Source organism: Heptranchias perlo, chromosome 17 (genome assembly GCF_035084215.1).
Source record: "Heptranchias perlo isolate sHepPer1 chromosome 17, sHepPer1.hap1, whole genome shotgun sequence".
NCBI lineage: Eukaryota > Metazoa > Chordata > Chondrichthyes > Hexanchiformes > Hexanchidae > Heptranchias > Heptranchias perlo.
In genome coordinates this window covers 570,343-585,987 of record NC_090341.1, presented here as the reverse complement: position 1 = coordinate 585,987, position 15,645 = coordinate 570,343, and the positions used below count along the sequence as shown (strand labels likewise).

The window sequence follows — 15,645 nt, the reverse complement described above, 5'->3', positions numbered from 1 at the left end:
AAAAGACCCAGAGGGGAGACGAGGAGAATTTTCTTTTACGCAGCTAGCTGTTATGATCTGGAACGCACTGCCTGAAAGGGTGGTGGAAGCAGATTCAATAGTAACTTTCAAAAGGGAATTGGATAAATACTTTAAAAGGAAAAATTTACAGGATTATGGGGAAAGAGCAGGGGAGTGGGACTAATTGGATAGCTCTTTCAAAAAGCCAGCACAGGCACGATGGGCTGAATAACCTCCTTCTGTGCTTATATTATTCTATAACCTCCCTCAGAATGAGTTCTTGTACTCACAGCTTCTGATTATGAAGAATAAAGTTTTCACTAAACTACTTGTACGGTTGCTAGGAGGATGTTTCCATGGCAGCAACTGTTCTGGAGTTGCTTCTGAAGCTGGTGCTGCTGATTGGACTGACCATCACTGTGTTTGGCTATTCCTACTCCCAGCTGGCCCTGGATATCTATGGAGGATCAATGCTCAGTTTGGGCACAGGTATTACTCTCTCTGTTTGCAAGACATGTTATTTGTGGTCACTTTCTGTAACTTCATGAGAATGGCCAAGGAGTGGCTTTTGTTTAATTTGCTTACAACAGACAGGTAGTCAGCATAACAGTCACGGTAATTCAGAAGTAAATACAAAATATATATTTCTCGGGATGTGGGCGTCGCTGGTGAGGCCGGCATTTATTGCCCATCCCTAGTTGCCTTGAGAAGGTGGTGGTGAGCTTTCTTCTTGAACTGCGGCAGTCCGTGTGGTGAAGGTTCTCCCACAGTGCTGTTTGGGAGGGAGTTTCAGGATTTTGACCCAGCGACCATGAAGGAATGGTGATAAATGTCGCAGTCGGGATGGTGTGTGACTCGGAGGTGATGGTGTTCCCACAACATTTGCTGCTCTTGTCTTTTTAGGTGTTGAAGGTTACGGGGGAGAGAGGTGTTCTCGAAATAAGTTCATATGTGAAATGCTGTGAGGCGTTTGATGTGGTGCAGATGATGCAATTGGAGGTGTTTTAAAATTACTCCAGCCCATGTTCAATTTATTGAAGCTCTTACTGCATCTTTGCACTTCTGAAGCTGATGGATTCCATATAGAATATGGGGGTCACAGAGGAATAAGGGGGGGGACATGGTGTGGGAGGGAGCAGGGGGTGACATGGGGACACTGAGCAGAAACTTCAGATTCTCAGGCACAGGAGCCCTCCTTCCCTCCATCAAAGTGCTGCTGTTTTGAATGTTTAAATATAATTTACATGTTGGAGTCTACGGTATGTGTGGATTTTACTCTGCAATGGAGTTAAAGGGTGGAGTTGAGCCACTCACTGACCTCACTCGGCTGGGCGAATTCTTCGTAACTTTTTAATTTGTTTTTGTTTTGATGACAATTCTTTAACCCCTTAACTCCCTTAACTAAGCACGATGTTAACCAATCCATCAGTGAAGTGAGTTGGAAGTGTTGTGCACCCTTAAAATTCCTGCTCCGGGCTGGGGACAAGTCTAATAACTCACTTGGGCAGCCTTTACTCCTGAAACCATTCACAGCGTGCGTCTGTACCTTGGGAGGGGGAGTCATAGAATTATAGAAAATTATGACGCAGAAGGAGGCCATTCAGCCCATCGTGTCCGTGCCGGCCGAAAAAGAGCTATCCAGCTTAATCTCACTTTCCAGCACTTGGTCTGTAGCCCTGTGGGTTACAGCACTTCAAGTGCACATCCAAGTACTTTTTAAATGTGTTGAGGGTTTCTGCCTCTCCCACCCTTTCAGGCAGTGAGTTCCAGACCCCCACTACCCTCTGGGTGAAAGCATTTCTCCTCAGCTCCCCTCTAATCCTTCTACCAATTACTTTAAATCAATGCCCCCTGGTCACTGACCCCTCTGCTAAGGGAAATAGGTCCTCCCTATCCACTCTATCTAGTCCCATCATAATTTAATACACCTCAATTAAATCACCCCTCAGCCTCCATTGTTCCAAAGAAAACAACCACAGCCTATCCAATCTTTTCTCATAGCTAAAATTCTCCAGTCCTGGCAACATCCTCGTAAATCTCCTCTGTACCCTCTCTAATGCAATCACATCTTTCCTGTAATGTGGTGACCAGAACTGTACACAGTACTCAAGCTGTGGCCTAACCAATGTTTCATACAGTTCTAGCATAACCTCCCTGCTTATATTCTGTGCCTCGGCTAATAAAGGAAAGTATCCTTTATGCCTTTTTAACCACCTTATCTACCTGTTCTGCTACCTTCAGGGATCTGTGGACATGCACTCCAAGGTCCCTTTGTTCCTCTACACCTCTCATTTATTATGTGCTCCCTTGCCTTGTTTGCCCTCCCCAAATGCATCCCCTCTCACTTCTCTGGATTGAATTCTATTTGCTACATTTCTGCCCACCTGACCAGTCCATTGCTATCTTCCTGCAGTCTACAGCTTTCCTCCTCACTATCAACCACACGGCCAATTTTTGTATCATCTGCAAGCTTTTTGATCAAGCCCCCCACATTCAAGTCCAAATCATTAATATATACCACAAAAAGCAAGGGACCTAATACTGAGCCTTGCGGAACCCCACTGGAAACAGCCTTCCAGTCACAAAAACACCCGTCAACCATTACCCTTTGCTTCCTGCCACTGAACCAATTTTGGATCCAACTTGCCAATTTCCCTTGGATCCCATGGGCTTTTACTTTTCTGACCAGTCTGCCATGTGGGACCTTGTCAAAAGCCTTACTAAAATCCATGTACACTACATCAAACGTGCTACCCTTATCAACCCTCCTTGTTACCTCCTCAAAAAATTCAATCAAGTTAGTCAGACACGACTTTCCCTTAACGAATTGAGGAAAGGGGAACAGAAACAAAAATCCAGCAGGGAGATGTAACGATTTCCTGGTTTGTCTGTAGGTCCGACTCTCTTACGTTGCTACTGTGTCTACGTGTTGCTCCTGGCTGTTAATGGAGTTTCGGAATGTTTCACGTTTGCAACGATGAGCAAGGAGGAAGTTGACAGGTGAGTGAGTGGCTGAGGTTGATACTGATGTTGGAGGGTGGTTTTTATTTAGGATTAAATGTTCTGTCCCTCAAAATCAATAAGCTTCTTGAAATGTTGAGGTTAAGTGTTCATAGATTTATTGAGCATACAGAACATGCAATAGTACTTAAACATACTCTTACAAGATAGAACTTGCAACCACTCCTCATGGTTTGTGACCCAAACGCGTAACAGTTCTGAGCTCAGTATTCAGGTTGATTGAACTCTTCGAATCCAAATGCTCATCACAGTCTGACCCTGTTTATACATTTCTCTCATCCCGTCTGCATGACAATTCATACGTTTCTGTATTACGTGATTATACCAAAAGTTAAAATACAACTCCATATAAGAAGAATCTAATTAGACTTCTACTTTATCAATTTCTTTAGTTAATAAGCTGGTTTCTTTACTAGAGTGTAGCGATTTTGGTAAAAACGAGCAGAGTGTGTCAGGAAGGGACAGAGAGTTTAACAAAGGTAATAGGGCATTAGTGATTAAGGTCACATCAGGGAAAAATAGTAAAAAGTTAAAATTAAGCGCGCTGTATCTGAATGCACAAAGCATTCGTAACAAGATAGATGAATTAATGGCACAAAGTGGTTAAATGGGTTTGATCTACTCGCCATTACGGAGATGTGGTTGCAGGGTGACCAAGGTTGGGAACTAAATATTCCAGGGCACTTGACTTTTAGAAAAGACGGACAAAATGGAAAAGGAGGAGGGGTGTGAGGGGGAGTAGCCTTGATAATAAGGGATGAGATAAGGACAGTAGTGAGAAAGGATCTTAGCTCAGAAAATCAGGATGTAGAATCAGTCTGGGTGGAGATAAGAAATAACAAGGGGCGGAAAACCCTGGTGGGAGTAGTTTACAGGCCCCCCTAACAGGAGTTATTGTGTTGGACAGAGTATAAATCAGGAAATTAGAGGATTATGTAACAAGGGTAATGCAATAATTGTGGGGGACTTTACTCTTCATATAGACTGGGTAAACCAAATTGAAAAAAGTAGTTTGAAGGACAAGTTCATGGAATGCATTCGAGACAGTTTCCTAGAACAATATGTCGTGGAACCAACCAGGGAACAGGTTATTTTAGATCTTGTACTGTGTAATGAGACAGGGTTAATTAGTAATCTCACAGTTAAGGATCCTCTGGGGCAGATCATAATATGATAGAATTTCATATTGCGTTTGAGAGTGATGTAGTTAAGACCAAAACTAGGGTCTTAAATTTAAACAAACATGTAGATATGAGGGGCGGATTGGCCAAGGTAGATTGGGAAATTAGATTAAAAGATACAACGGTAGATAAGCAATGGCGAACATTTAAAGAAATCACTCTTTAAAGCTAAGTGAGTGGGCAAGAACATGGCAGATGGAATATAATGTGGAAAAAAGTGAAGATATCCACTTTGGTAGGAAAAACAGAAATGCAGATTATTTTTAAATGGTGAGAGATTGGGAAATGTTGATGTTCAAAGGGACCTGGGTGTCCTTGTACACCAGTCACTGAAAGCAAACATGCAGGTGCAGCAAGCAATTAGGAAGGCAAATGGGATGTATGCCTTTATTTCAAAAGGATTTGAGTACAGGGGTAAAGATGTCTTACTGCATTTATATAGGGCCTTAGTGAGACCACAACTGGAGTATTGTGTACAATTTTGGTCTCCTTACCTAAGAAAGGATATACATGCCATAGAGGGAGTGCAACGAAGGTTCACCTGAGTGATTCCTGGGATGACGGGATTGTCGTATGAGGAGAGATTGAGTAGGCCTGAACTCTCGAGTTTAGAAGAATGAGAGGCGATCTCATTGAAATCACCTCTCATTCAGAAATCAGCAAAGAATAACCAAGAGATTGATAGAGGGAGAAAATTGAATATGAGGGTAAACTAGCAAGAAATATAAAAACCGATTGTAAAAGCTTCTACAAATATGTAAAAAGGAAGAGATTAGTGAAAGTAAATGTGGGTCCCTTAGAGGCAGAGACAGGAGAAATTACAATGGGGAATAAGGAAATGGCAGAGATGTTAAATAAATGCTCTGTATCTGTCTTCACAGTAGAAGACACAAAAAACATAGCAGAAATAGTGGAGACCAAGGGTCTAATAGGAGTGAGGAACTTAAAAGTAATTAAGATTGGAAAGAAAAAGTAGTGGAGAAGTTAATGGGACTAAAAGCCAACAAATCCCCTGGGCCTGATGGCCTACATCCTAGGGTTTTAAGAGGTGGCTGCAGAGATAGTGGATGCATTGGTTTTGATCTTCCAGAATTCACTAGATTTTAGAACAATCCTTGTGGATTGGAGGGTAGCAAATGTAACCCCGCTATTCAAGAAAGGAGGGAGAGAGAAAACAGGGAACTACAGGCCAGTTAGCCTGACATTGGTCGTAGGGAAAATGCTGGAATACATTATTAAGGACGTGGTAATAGGACACTAAAAAAATGATAAATGATGAGCCAGAGTCAGCGTGGTTTTATGAAAGGGAAGTCGTGTTTGACAAACCTATTATTTTGAGGATGTAACTAGCAGGTTAGACAAAGGGGAGCCAGTGGATGTCGTATATTTGGATTTTCAAAAGGCATTTGATAAGGTGCCACACAAGAGGTTGTTACACAAGATTAGGGCTCATGGGGTTGGGGGTAATATATTCATAGTATTATAGTATCTTAGTACGTACACCACAGGAGGCGGCCATTCGGCCTGTCGTGCCTGTGTCGGCTCTTTGAAAGAGCCATCTATTAGTCCCACTCTCCTGCTGTTTTCCCATGACCTGTAAATTTTTTCCCTTCAAGTAGCGGCACTTACTCAAGAATAATCTGCTCACCGATGCTCAGTTTGGGTTCTGCCAGGACCACTCGGCTCCAGACCTCATTACAGCCTTGGTCCAAACATGGACAAAAGAGCTGAATTCCAGAGGTGAGGAGAGTGATTGCCCTTGACATCAAGGCAGCATTTGACCAAGTGTGGCACCAAGGAGCCCGAGTAAAATTGAAGTCAATGGGAATCAGGGGGAAAACTCTCCAGTGGCTGGAGTCATACCTAACACAAAGGAAGATGGTAGTGGTTGTTGGAGGCCAATCATCTCAGCCCAGGACATTGCTGCAGGTGTTCCTCAGGGCAGTGTCCTAGGCCCAACCATCTTCAGCTGCTTCATCAATGACCTTCCCTCCATCATAAGGTCAGAAATGGGGATGTTCGCTGATGATTGCACAGTGTTCAGTTCCATTCACAACCCCTTAGATAATGAAGCAGTCCGTGCCCGCATGCAGCAAGACCTGGACAACATCCAGGCTTGGGCTGATAAGTGGCAAGTAACATTCGCGCCAGACAAGTGCCAGGCAATGACCATCTCCCACAAGAGAGAGTCTAACCACCTCCCCTTGACAATCAACGACATTACCATCGCCGAATCCCCCACCATCAACATCCTGGGGTTCACCATTGACCAGAAACTTAACTGGACCAGCCATATAAATACTGTGGCTACAAGAGCAGGTCAGAGGCTGGGTATTCTGCGGCGAGTGACTCCTCTCCTGACTCCCCAGAGCCTTTCCACCATCTACAAGGAATGAGTCAGGAGTGTGATGGAATACTCTCCACTTGCCTGGATGAGTGCAGCTCCAACAACACTCAAGAAGCTCGACACCATCCAGGACGAGGCAGCCCGCTTGATTGGCACTCCATCCACCACCCTAAACATTCTCTCCCTTCACCACCGGCGCACTGTGGCTGCAGTGTGTACCATCCACAGGATGCATTGCAGCAACTCGCCAAGGCTTCTTCGACAGCACCTCCAAAACCTGCGACCTCTACCACCTAGAAGGACAAGGGCAGCAGGCACATGGGAACAACACCACCTGCACGTTCCCCTCCAAGTCACACACCATCCCGACTTGGAAATATATCGCCGTTCCTTCATCGTCGCTGGGTCAAAATCCTGGAACTCACTTCCTAACAGCACTGTGGGAGAACCTTCACCACACGGACTGCAGCGATTCAAGAAGGCGGCTCACCACCACCTTCTCAAGGGCAAATAGGGATGGGCAATAAATGCTGGCCTTGCCAGTGATGCCTACATCCCATGAACGAATTTAAAAAAATTTATCCAATTCCCTTTTGAAAGTTATGATTGAATCTGCTTCCACCACCCTTTCAGACAGTGAATTCCAGATCATAACAACTCGCTGCATAAAAAATGTTTCCTCATGTCTCCTCTGGTTCTTTTGCCGATCACCTTAAATCTGTGTCCTCTGGTTACCGACCCTTCTATTGCTGGAAACAATGATTGAGGATTGGTTAACGGACAGAAAACAGAGAGTAGGGATAAACAGGTCATTCTCAGGTTGGCAGGCTGTAATTAGTGGGGCGCCACAAGGATCAGTGCTTGGGCCTCAGCTATTTACAATCTACATTAATGACTTAGAAAATGGGACCGAGTGTAATGTATCCAAGTTTGCTGACGATACAAAGCTAGGTGGGAAAGTAAGCTGTGAGGAGGACGTAAAGAGTCTGCAAAAAATATAGACAGGTTAAGTGAGTGGGCGAGAAGGTGGCAGATGGAATATAATGTGGGGAAATGTGAGGTTATTCACTTTGGTAGGAAGAATAGAAAAGCAGAATAATTTTTAAAAGGTGAGAGTCTAAGAAATATAGATATTCAGAGGGATTTGGGTGTCCTTGTACACAAATCACAGAAAGTTAACATGCAGGTACAGCAAGCAATTAGGAAGGCAAATGGTATGTTGGCCTTTAATTGCAAGGGGGTTGGAGTATAAGAGTAAGGAAGTCTTGCTGCAATTATACAGCGCTCTGGTGAGACTACACCTGGAGTACTGTATACAGTTTTAGTCTCCTTTAGAGGTGGTGCAACAAAGGTTCACTAGATTGATTACTGGGATTAGAGGGTTGTCCTATGAGGAGAGATTGAGTAGAATGGACTTTAAAAAAAATTCGTTTATGGGATGCGGGTGTCGCTGGCGAGGCCGGCATTTATTGCCCATCCCTAATTGCCCTCGAGAAGGTGGAGGTGAGCCGCCTTCTTGAACCGCTGCAGTCCGTGTGGTGAAGGTTCTCCCACAGTGCTGTTAGGAAGGGAGTTCCAGGATTTTGACCCAGCGACAATGAAGGAACGGCGATATATTTCCAAGTCGGGATGGTATGTGACTTGGAGGGGAACGTGCAGGTGGTGTTGTTCCCATGTGCCTGCTGCCCTTGTCCTTCTAGGTGGTAGAGGTCGTGGATTTGGGAGGTGCTGTCGAAGAAGCCTTGGCGAGTTGCTGCAGTGCATCCTGTGGATGGTACACACTGCAGCCATGGTGCGCCGGTGGTGAAGGGAGTGGATGTTTAGGGTGGTGGATGGGGTGCCAATAAAACGGGCTGCTGTGTCCTGGATGGTGTCGAGCTTCTTGAGTGTTGTTGGAGCTGCACTCATCCAGGCAAGTGGAGAGTATTCCATCACACTCCTGACTTGTGCCTTGTGGATGGTGGAAAGGCTTTGGGGAGTCAGGAGGTGAGTCACTCGCCGCAGAATACCCAGCCTCTGACCTGCTCTTGTAGCCACAGTATTTATATGGCTGGTCCAGTTAAGTTTCTGGTCAATGGTGACCCCCAGGATGTTGATGGTGGGGGATTCGGCGATGGTAATGCCATTGAATATCAAGGGGAGGTGGTTAGACTCTCTCTTGTTGGAGATGGTCATTGCCTGGCACTTGTCTGGTGCGAATGTTACTTGCCACTTATCAGCCCAAGCCTGGATGTTGTCCAAGTCTTGCTGCATGCGGGCGCGGACTGCTTCATTATCTGAGGGGTTGCAAGTGGAACTGAACACTGTGCAATCATCAGCGAACATCCCCATTTCTGACCTTATGATGGAGGGAAGGTCATTGATGAAGCAGCTGAAGATGGTTGGGCCTAGGACACTGCCCTGAGGAACTCCTGCAGCAACATCCTGGGGCTGAGATGACTGGCCTCCAACAACCTATACAACCACAACAACTTATATTCTCTGGAGTTAGAAGAATGAGAGGTGATCTCATTGAAACATACAAGATTCTGAGGAGGCTTGACGGGGTAGATGCTGAGATTTTGTTTTCCCCTGGCTGGAGAATCTGGAACAAGGGGGCATAGTCTCAGGATAAAGGGTTGGCCATTTAAGACTGAGATGAAGAAAAATTTTGTCACTCAGAAGGTTGTGAATCTTTGGAATTCTCTGCCCCAGAGGACTGTGGATGCTGAGTCGTTGAATATATTCAAGGCTGAGATCGATAGATTTTTGGACTCGAGGGGAATCAAGGGATATGGGGATCGGGCGGGAAAGTGGAGTTGAGGTCGAAGATCAGCCATGATCCTATTGAATGGCGGAGCAGGCTCGAGGGGCCGTATGGCCTACTCATGCTCCTATTTCTTATGTTCTAACGAGTTCTTTTTCCATGATGCTAACGAGATTGGTATAACTGCCTTACCTTGTTATCAATAATTTTCTCTCTTGTTCCATGTAATTACTATTCCACCAAGTGAAGTATTTTTTGGGGAACATTGTGCTCCATGTGTGGGATTGAGCCCCGGGAATGGAACACTGGTACAATGGTCAGACCAGTTTCAGCCCCTGCCTCCGCCCACTATCCCATACTGCAACAGTGACATTTCCCATTTCCCACCCAGCCTTCCTGGGGTCCAGAGTCCCATCACCAGTCAGTGCAGAATTAGGATTTTCCAGTCATTGATTTTCTCTGCAGTTTCCAGCACACCCATAGCAGTGAATATCCACAGGATATACGGTTCCTACATTACAACATAGAATCATAGAATGGTTACAGCACAGAAGGAGGCCATTCGGCCCATCCAGCCCATGCTGGCTCTTTGTAAAAGCAATCCAGTTAGTCCCATTTCCCCGTATCCCTGCAAAATTTTTCCCTTCAAGTAATTGTCCAATTCCTTGTCAGTTTAACCTCAGTGGTGGGGAAACTTTTTGAAACGATAATCCGGGATAGAATTAACAGTCACTTGGATAAGTGTGGATTGATTAGGGAAAGCCAGCACGGATTTGTTAAAGGCAAATCGTGTTTAACTAACCTGATAGAGTTTTTTGATGAAGTGACAGAGAGGGTCGATGAGGTGAATGCGGTGGATGTGGTGTATATGGACTTTCAAAAGGCGTTTGATAAAGTGCCGCATGGTAGGCTTAACATCAAGATTGCGGCCCATGGAATAAAGGGGGCAACAGCAACATGGATACAGAATTGGCTAAGTAACAGGAAACAGAGAGTAGTGGTGAACGGTTGTTTTTCGGACTGGAGGGAGGTGTACAGTGGTGTTCCCCAGGGGTCGGTGCTGGGACCACTGCTTTTCTTGATATATATTAATGACTTGGACTTGGGTGTACAGGGCACAATTTCAAAATTTGCAGATGACACAAAACTTGGAAGGGTATTAAACAGTGAGGAGGATAGTGATAGACTTCAAGAGGATATAGACAGGCTGGTGGCATGGGTGGACACGTGGCAGATGAAATCCAACACAGAAAAATGCAAAGTGATACATTTCGGTAGGAAGAACGAGGAGAGGCAATATGAACTAGAGGACACAATTCTAAAAGGGGTACAGGAATAGAGAAACCTGGGGGTATATGTACACAAATCATTGAAGGTGGCAGGGCAGGTTGAGAAAGCGGTTAAAAAAGCATACGGGATCCTGGGCTTTATAAACTGAGGCAGAGAGTACAAAAGTAAGGAAGTCATGATGAACCTTTATAAAATACTGGTTCGGCCACAACTGGAGTATTGTGTCCAGTTCTGGGCCCCGCACTTTAGGAAAGATGTGAAGACCTTAGAGAGGGTGCAGAAGAGATTTACTAGACTGATGCTAGGGATGAGGGACTTCAGTTACGTGGATAGACTGGAGAAGCTGGGGTTGTTCTCCTTGGAACAGAGACGGTTGCGAGGAGATTTGATAGAGGTATTCAAAATCATGAGTCTAGAACATGAGAGCTTAAGAAATAGGAGCAGGAGTAGGCCATCCAGCCCCTCGAGCCTGCTCCGCCATTCAACAAGATCATGGCTGATCTTCTACCTCAACGCCATTTTCCTGCACTATCCCCATATCCTTTGATGCCTTTAATATCTAGAAATCTATCGATCTCTGTTTTGAATGCACTCAATGACTGAGCCTCCACAGCCCTCTGGGGTAGAGAATTCCACAGATTCACCACCCTCTGAGTGAAGAAATTTCTCCTCATCTCAGTCCTAAATGGCCGACCCCTTATTCTGAGACTGTGCCCCTGGTTCTAGACTCTCCAGCCAGGGGAAACATCCTTCCTGCATCTACCCTGTCGAGCCCTGTAAGAATTTTATATGTTTCAATAAGATCACCTCTCATTCTTCTAAACTCTAGAGAATACAGGCCTAGTCTACTCAATCTATCCTCATATGACAATCCTGCCATCCCAGGAATCAGTCTGGTGAACCTTCGTTGCACTCCCTCTATGGCATGTATATCCTTTCTTAGGTAAGGAGACCAAAATTGTACAGAATACTCCAGGTGCAGTCGCACCAAGGCCCTATATAATTGCAGTACGACATCTTTACTCCTGTACTCAAATAAAGGCCAACATAGCATTTGCCTTCCTAATTGCTTGCTGCACCTGCATGTTAGCTTTCAGTGACTCATGTACAAGGACACCCAGGTCCCTTTGAACAGCAACATTTCCCAATCTCTCACCATTTAAAAAATAATCTGCATTTGTTTTTCCTACCAAAGTGGATAACTTCACATTTTCCACATTATATTCCATCTGCCATGTTCTTGCCCACTCACTTAGCCTGTCCATATCCCCTTGAAGCCTCTTTGCATCCTCCTCACAACTCACATTCCCACCTAGTTTTGTCCTGTTATCACAAGCTTTATAATAGATTCTAGCATTTTCGTGTCTAGACAGAGTAGATAGAGAGAAACTGTTCCCATTGGCGGAAGGGTCAAGGACCAGAGGACACAGATTTAAGGTGATTGACAAAAGTACCAAAGGTGACATGAGGAAAAACCTTTTTACACAGCGAGTGTTCAGGATCTGGAATGCACTGCCCGAGGGGGTGGTGGAGGCAGATTCAATCATGGCCTTCAAAAGGGAACTGGATAAGTACTTGAAAGGAAAAAATTTTCAAGGCTATGGGGATAGGGTGGGGGAGTGGAACTAGCAGGATTGCTCTTACATAGAGCCGGCACGGACTCGACGGGCCGAATGACCTTTTGTGCTGTAATCTTTCTATGATTCTATGAAAGCCACAATTGAATCTGCTTCCACCACCCTTTCAGGCAGTGCATTCCAGATCATAACCACTCGCGATTACATTTCACTAATGTGGGCTTTGGGATGTCCTGAGGTTGTGTCCATAATAAATGCAAGTCTTTCTTTTACTTTATGAAATATTTTGATATTGATCCTAATATTTGATTGTTTTATTGAAGGTATAACTTTATGATGCTGGCTCTGTCTAGTTCATTCCTCGCACTCTCCTATTTCTTCACCTGGTCGCAAGGAGCTGTTGGGTTTATTTTGGCGAATTGCCTGAACATGGGCCTACGGATTGTTCACAGTCTCCAATACATCAGCCGTTACTTCAGCCTCAGCGAGTGTCGGCCCCTCTCAGGCCTGAAACTCCCAGGCCCTTTGCTGCTGGTCTATCTTGGCAGTGGAATAGTGACAACATTTTCAGAGGTAGGTACTGGGTCAGATAGTTCAGGGGTGGCAGCAGCTTAACAGACCCCGCGATCGCGACACGGACCTGGACCCCTCGATGCCGACCCGGACACAGACCCGCCGACGCGGACCCACCCGGACCCCTGCCCCCGTGACGCGCTGACCCGGACCCCTGCCCCCGTGACGCGCTGACCCGGACCCCTGCCCCCGTGACGCGCTGACCCGGACCCCTGCCCCCGTGACGCGCTGACCCGGACCCCTGCCCCCGTGACGCGCTGACCCGGACCCCTGCCCCCGTGACGCGCTGACCCGGACCCCTGCCCCCGTGACGCGCTGACCCGGACCCCTGCCCCCGTGACGCGCTGACCCGGACCCCTGCCCCCGTGACGCGCTGACCCGGACCCCTGCCCCCGTGACGCGCTGACCCGGACCCCTGCCCCCGTGACGCGCTGACCCGGACCCCATTTTTCCAGCCGTGCCGTTGCTTTGATGTGTCTTTGTTCTGTCCCCAGGCCGTGCTGTGTTGTGAGCTGGGTTTGATGTTCCGGCTGCTTCATGTGATGATTGGAGCTGTTTGTTTAATTATCGTCCTGATCACAATCTACTTCACGGAGCCCAAACTTGTTCAGTTCATTAGAACTCAATTCCTTTCCCGAGACAAGAAAGAAACGTAGAAATGGGAATGAAACCGACCGAATGAAGATCACATAACAAAATAACACTGGCATGTGTGACAGGAAATCTACAGTCCGGGTCGGGGGTGAATCACGGTGCAGATTGTGGGGTCTGGAGTGAATCACGGTGCAGATTGTGGGGTCTGGGGTGAATCACGGTGCAGATTGTGGGGTCTGGGGTGAATCACGGTGCAGATTGTGGGGTCTGGGGTGAATCACGGTGCAGATTGTGGGGTCTGGGGTGAATCACGGTGCAGATTGTGGGGTCGGGGGTGAATCACGGTGCAGATTGTGGGGTCTGGGGTGAATCACGGTGCAGATTGTGGGGTCGGGGGTGAATCACGGTGCAGATTGTGGGGTCGGGGGTGAATCACGGTGCAGATTGTGGGGTCGGGGGTGAATCACGGTGCAGATTGTACTAAGAGCTGGATCCACTGACATTGCCAGTGACTAATATCCCTCACTTCAATCGTTATAAAATCACTGGAATTAAAAGCTGTGGTTCTGGGAATGTCCAACCATTGAGTGTTTGACCCTCGACCCTGACCGTAATTCCAGTGTGGATCCCTGATTATTCAGTTTCACCAGTTTGGTGGAGTTTGATTGTCAGTGGGAGTGTTTTATTGGGGGATCAATGTGAAGGGGAGGCATCTGAGCCCGAGTCAGGGAGAGAGAGATGGGGGGGTGGGGGTGCGAGGAAGCGACCCTGAGTTGGGTTGGTGGGGGGAGATTCGAGGAGAGAGCATTGACACAGGCTGTTCTGGGTCCCAGCTGGAATTATAAACAAGCCTCTGGGTCTCCCGCAGCAGCAGAGTCTATTGGGAGATTTACACAGAGCCTGAGATCAGGAGACCTAGACCCGAACCCAGAGGGGAAAACTCAAAAAGTGAGGCCAGAGTGAGGAGCAGCGGATCAAGGAATTAGAATGAATTGTTTAATTTATTATTCATCTTAAGTATTAAGAGCATAATATCCTTTATCACCGAGGGTAAGACAGTGTAAGAATTTAGTTTATTGGTAAATGTTTTTAGTGGTTGGTTGGTAGCGTGTTTACTGGTTGGTAGTGTGTTTAGTGGTTGGTAGCGTGTTTAGTGGTTGGTAGCGTGTTTAGTGGTTGGTAGCGTGTTTAGTGGTTGGTAGCGTGTTTAGTGGTTGGGGTGTTGGTGATTGTTTAACTTTAAGGCTTTTTAACTAACACTTTAGAAAGAACAGAAAACAAACTGAGGGCAAAAATCTCAAAAGGTGGTGTGATAATCAGCACCAAGGGGGAGTGGCAGAACCCAAGGTAATTCAACTAAGATCGAGCCCAGAGGTTGGAAAGGACAGAGAGTGAACCTCTAACGGAGTGAAGACATTCAACTGGGAATTTGATGAGTGTGGAAATTAGATGCAGAGGGGAGAGGAGGGTCTAAGTGATTTAAATCAAAGAACTACAGACTAAGACTGAGTGGACCATAAAGCTGTAATTAAAGTAGATAAGTCACCCAATCTGGATGGGATGCATCCTAGGTGGCGGAGGGAAGGGTGGAAATTGCGGAGGTACTGGCCATAATCTTCCAAACATCCTTAGATACGGGGGTGGTGCCAGAGGACTGGAGAATTGCAAATGTTACACCCTTGTTCAAAAAAGGGTGTAAGGATAAACCCAGCAACTACAGGCCAGTCAGTTTAACCTCAGTGATGGGGAAACTTTTAGAAACGATAATTCGGGACAGAATTGACAGTCACTTGGAGGTGGTCACCCTGCAGCTACAGAGAGGTCAGGCGGAGAGGGAGTGGGTGACCAGCAGGCAGGCAGTGCAGGAGACCCCTGGGAGAGTGGCACTCACAAACCGGTATTCAGTGTTTAATATCAGTGAGGGTGTTAACACCTCGGGGAAGTGCGGTCAGGAGCAAATCCACCGCATCGTGGGAGACTCGGCTGCACAGGGGGTACAGGAAATGCAGTTGTTACAGGGGATTTGATTGTCGGGGACAGACAGGCATTTCTGTGACCGCCGCCGTGAGTCCCACATGGTGTGTTGCCTCCCTGGTGCCAGGGTAAAGGACATCATGGAGAGGGTGCAGAACATTTTGAGGGGGGAAGGGGAACAGCCAGAAGTCGTGGTCCATGTGGGAACCAATGACATAGGAAGGAAAAGGGTCGAGGTCCTGCAGTCAGAGTTTCAGGAGCGAGGGAGAAAGTTTAAAAAGCAGGACCTCAAAGGTGGTAATCTCTGGATTACTCCCAGTGCCACGCGATAGTGAGTACAGG

At 46.5% G+C, this 15,645-nt stretch overlaps 1 protein-coding gene across 2 annotated transcripts in view; it reads left to right on the top strand.

Annotated features, from left to right (window-relative positions):
* rft1 (RFT1 homolog) overlaps positions 1–13,921 on the top strand; it is a 59,970-nt gene extending 46,049 nt beyond the window's left edge. For both annotated transcript variants that reach the window (XM_067998313.1, XM_067998312.1), the window contains 4 exons: positions 345–489; positions 2,895–3,000; positions 12,486–12,735; positions 13,230–13,921. In XM_067998313.1, the coding sequence (XP_067854414.1) occupies positions 345–489; positions 2,895–3,000; positions 12,486–12,735; positions 13,230–13,391 (663 nt within the window). In that variant the 3' untranslated portion in view covers positions 13,392–13,921. The remainder of the gene's footprint in view (positions 1–344; positions 490–2,894; positions 3,001–12,485; positions 12,736–13,229) is intronic.
* The last annotated feature ends 1,724 nt before the right edge of the window (positions 13,922–15,645 follow it).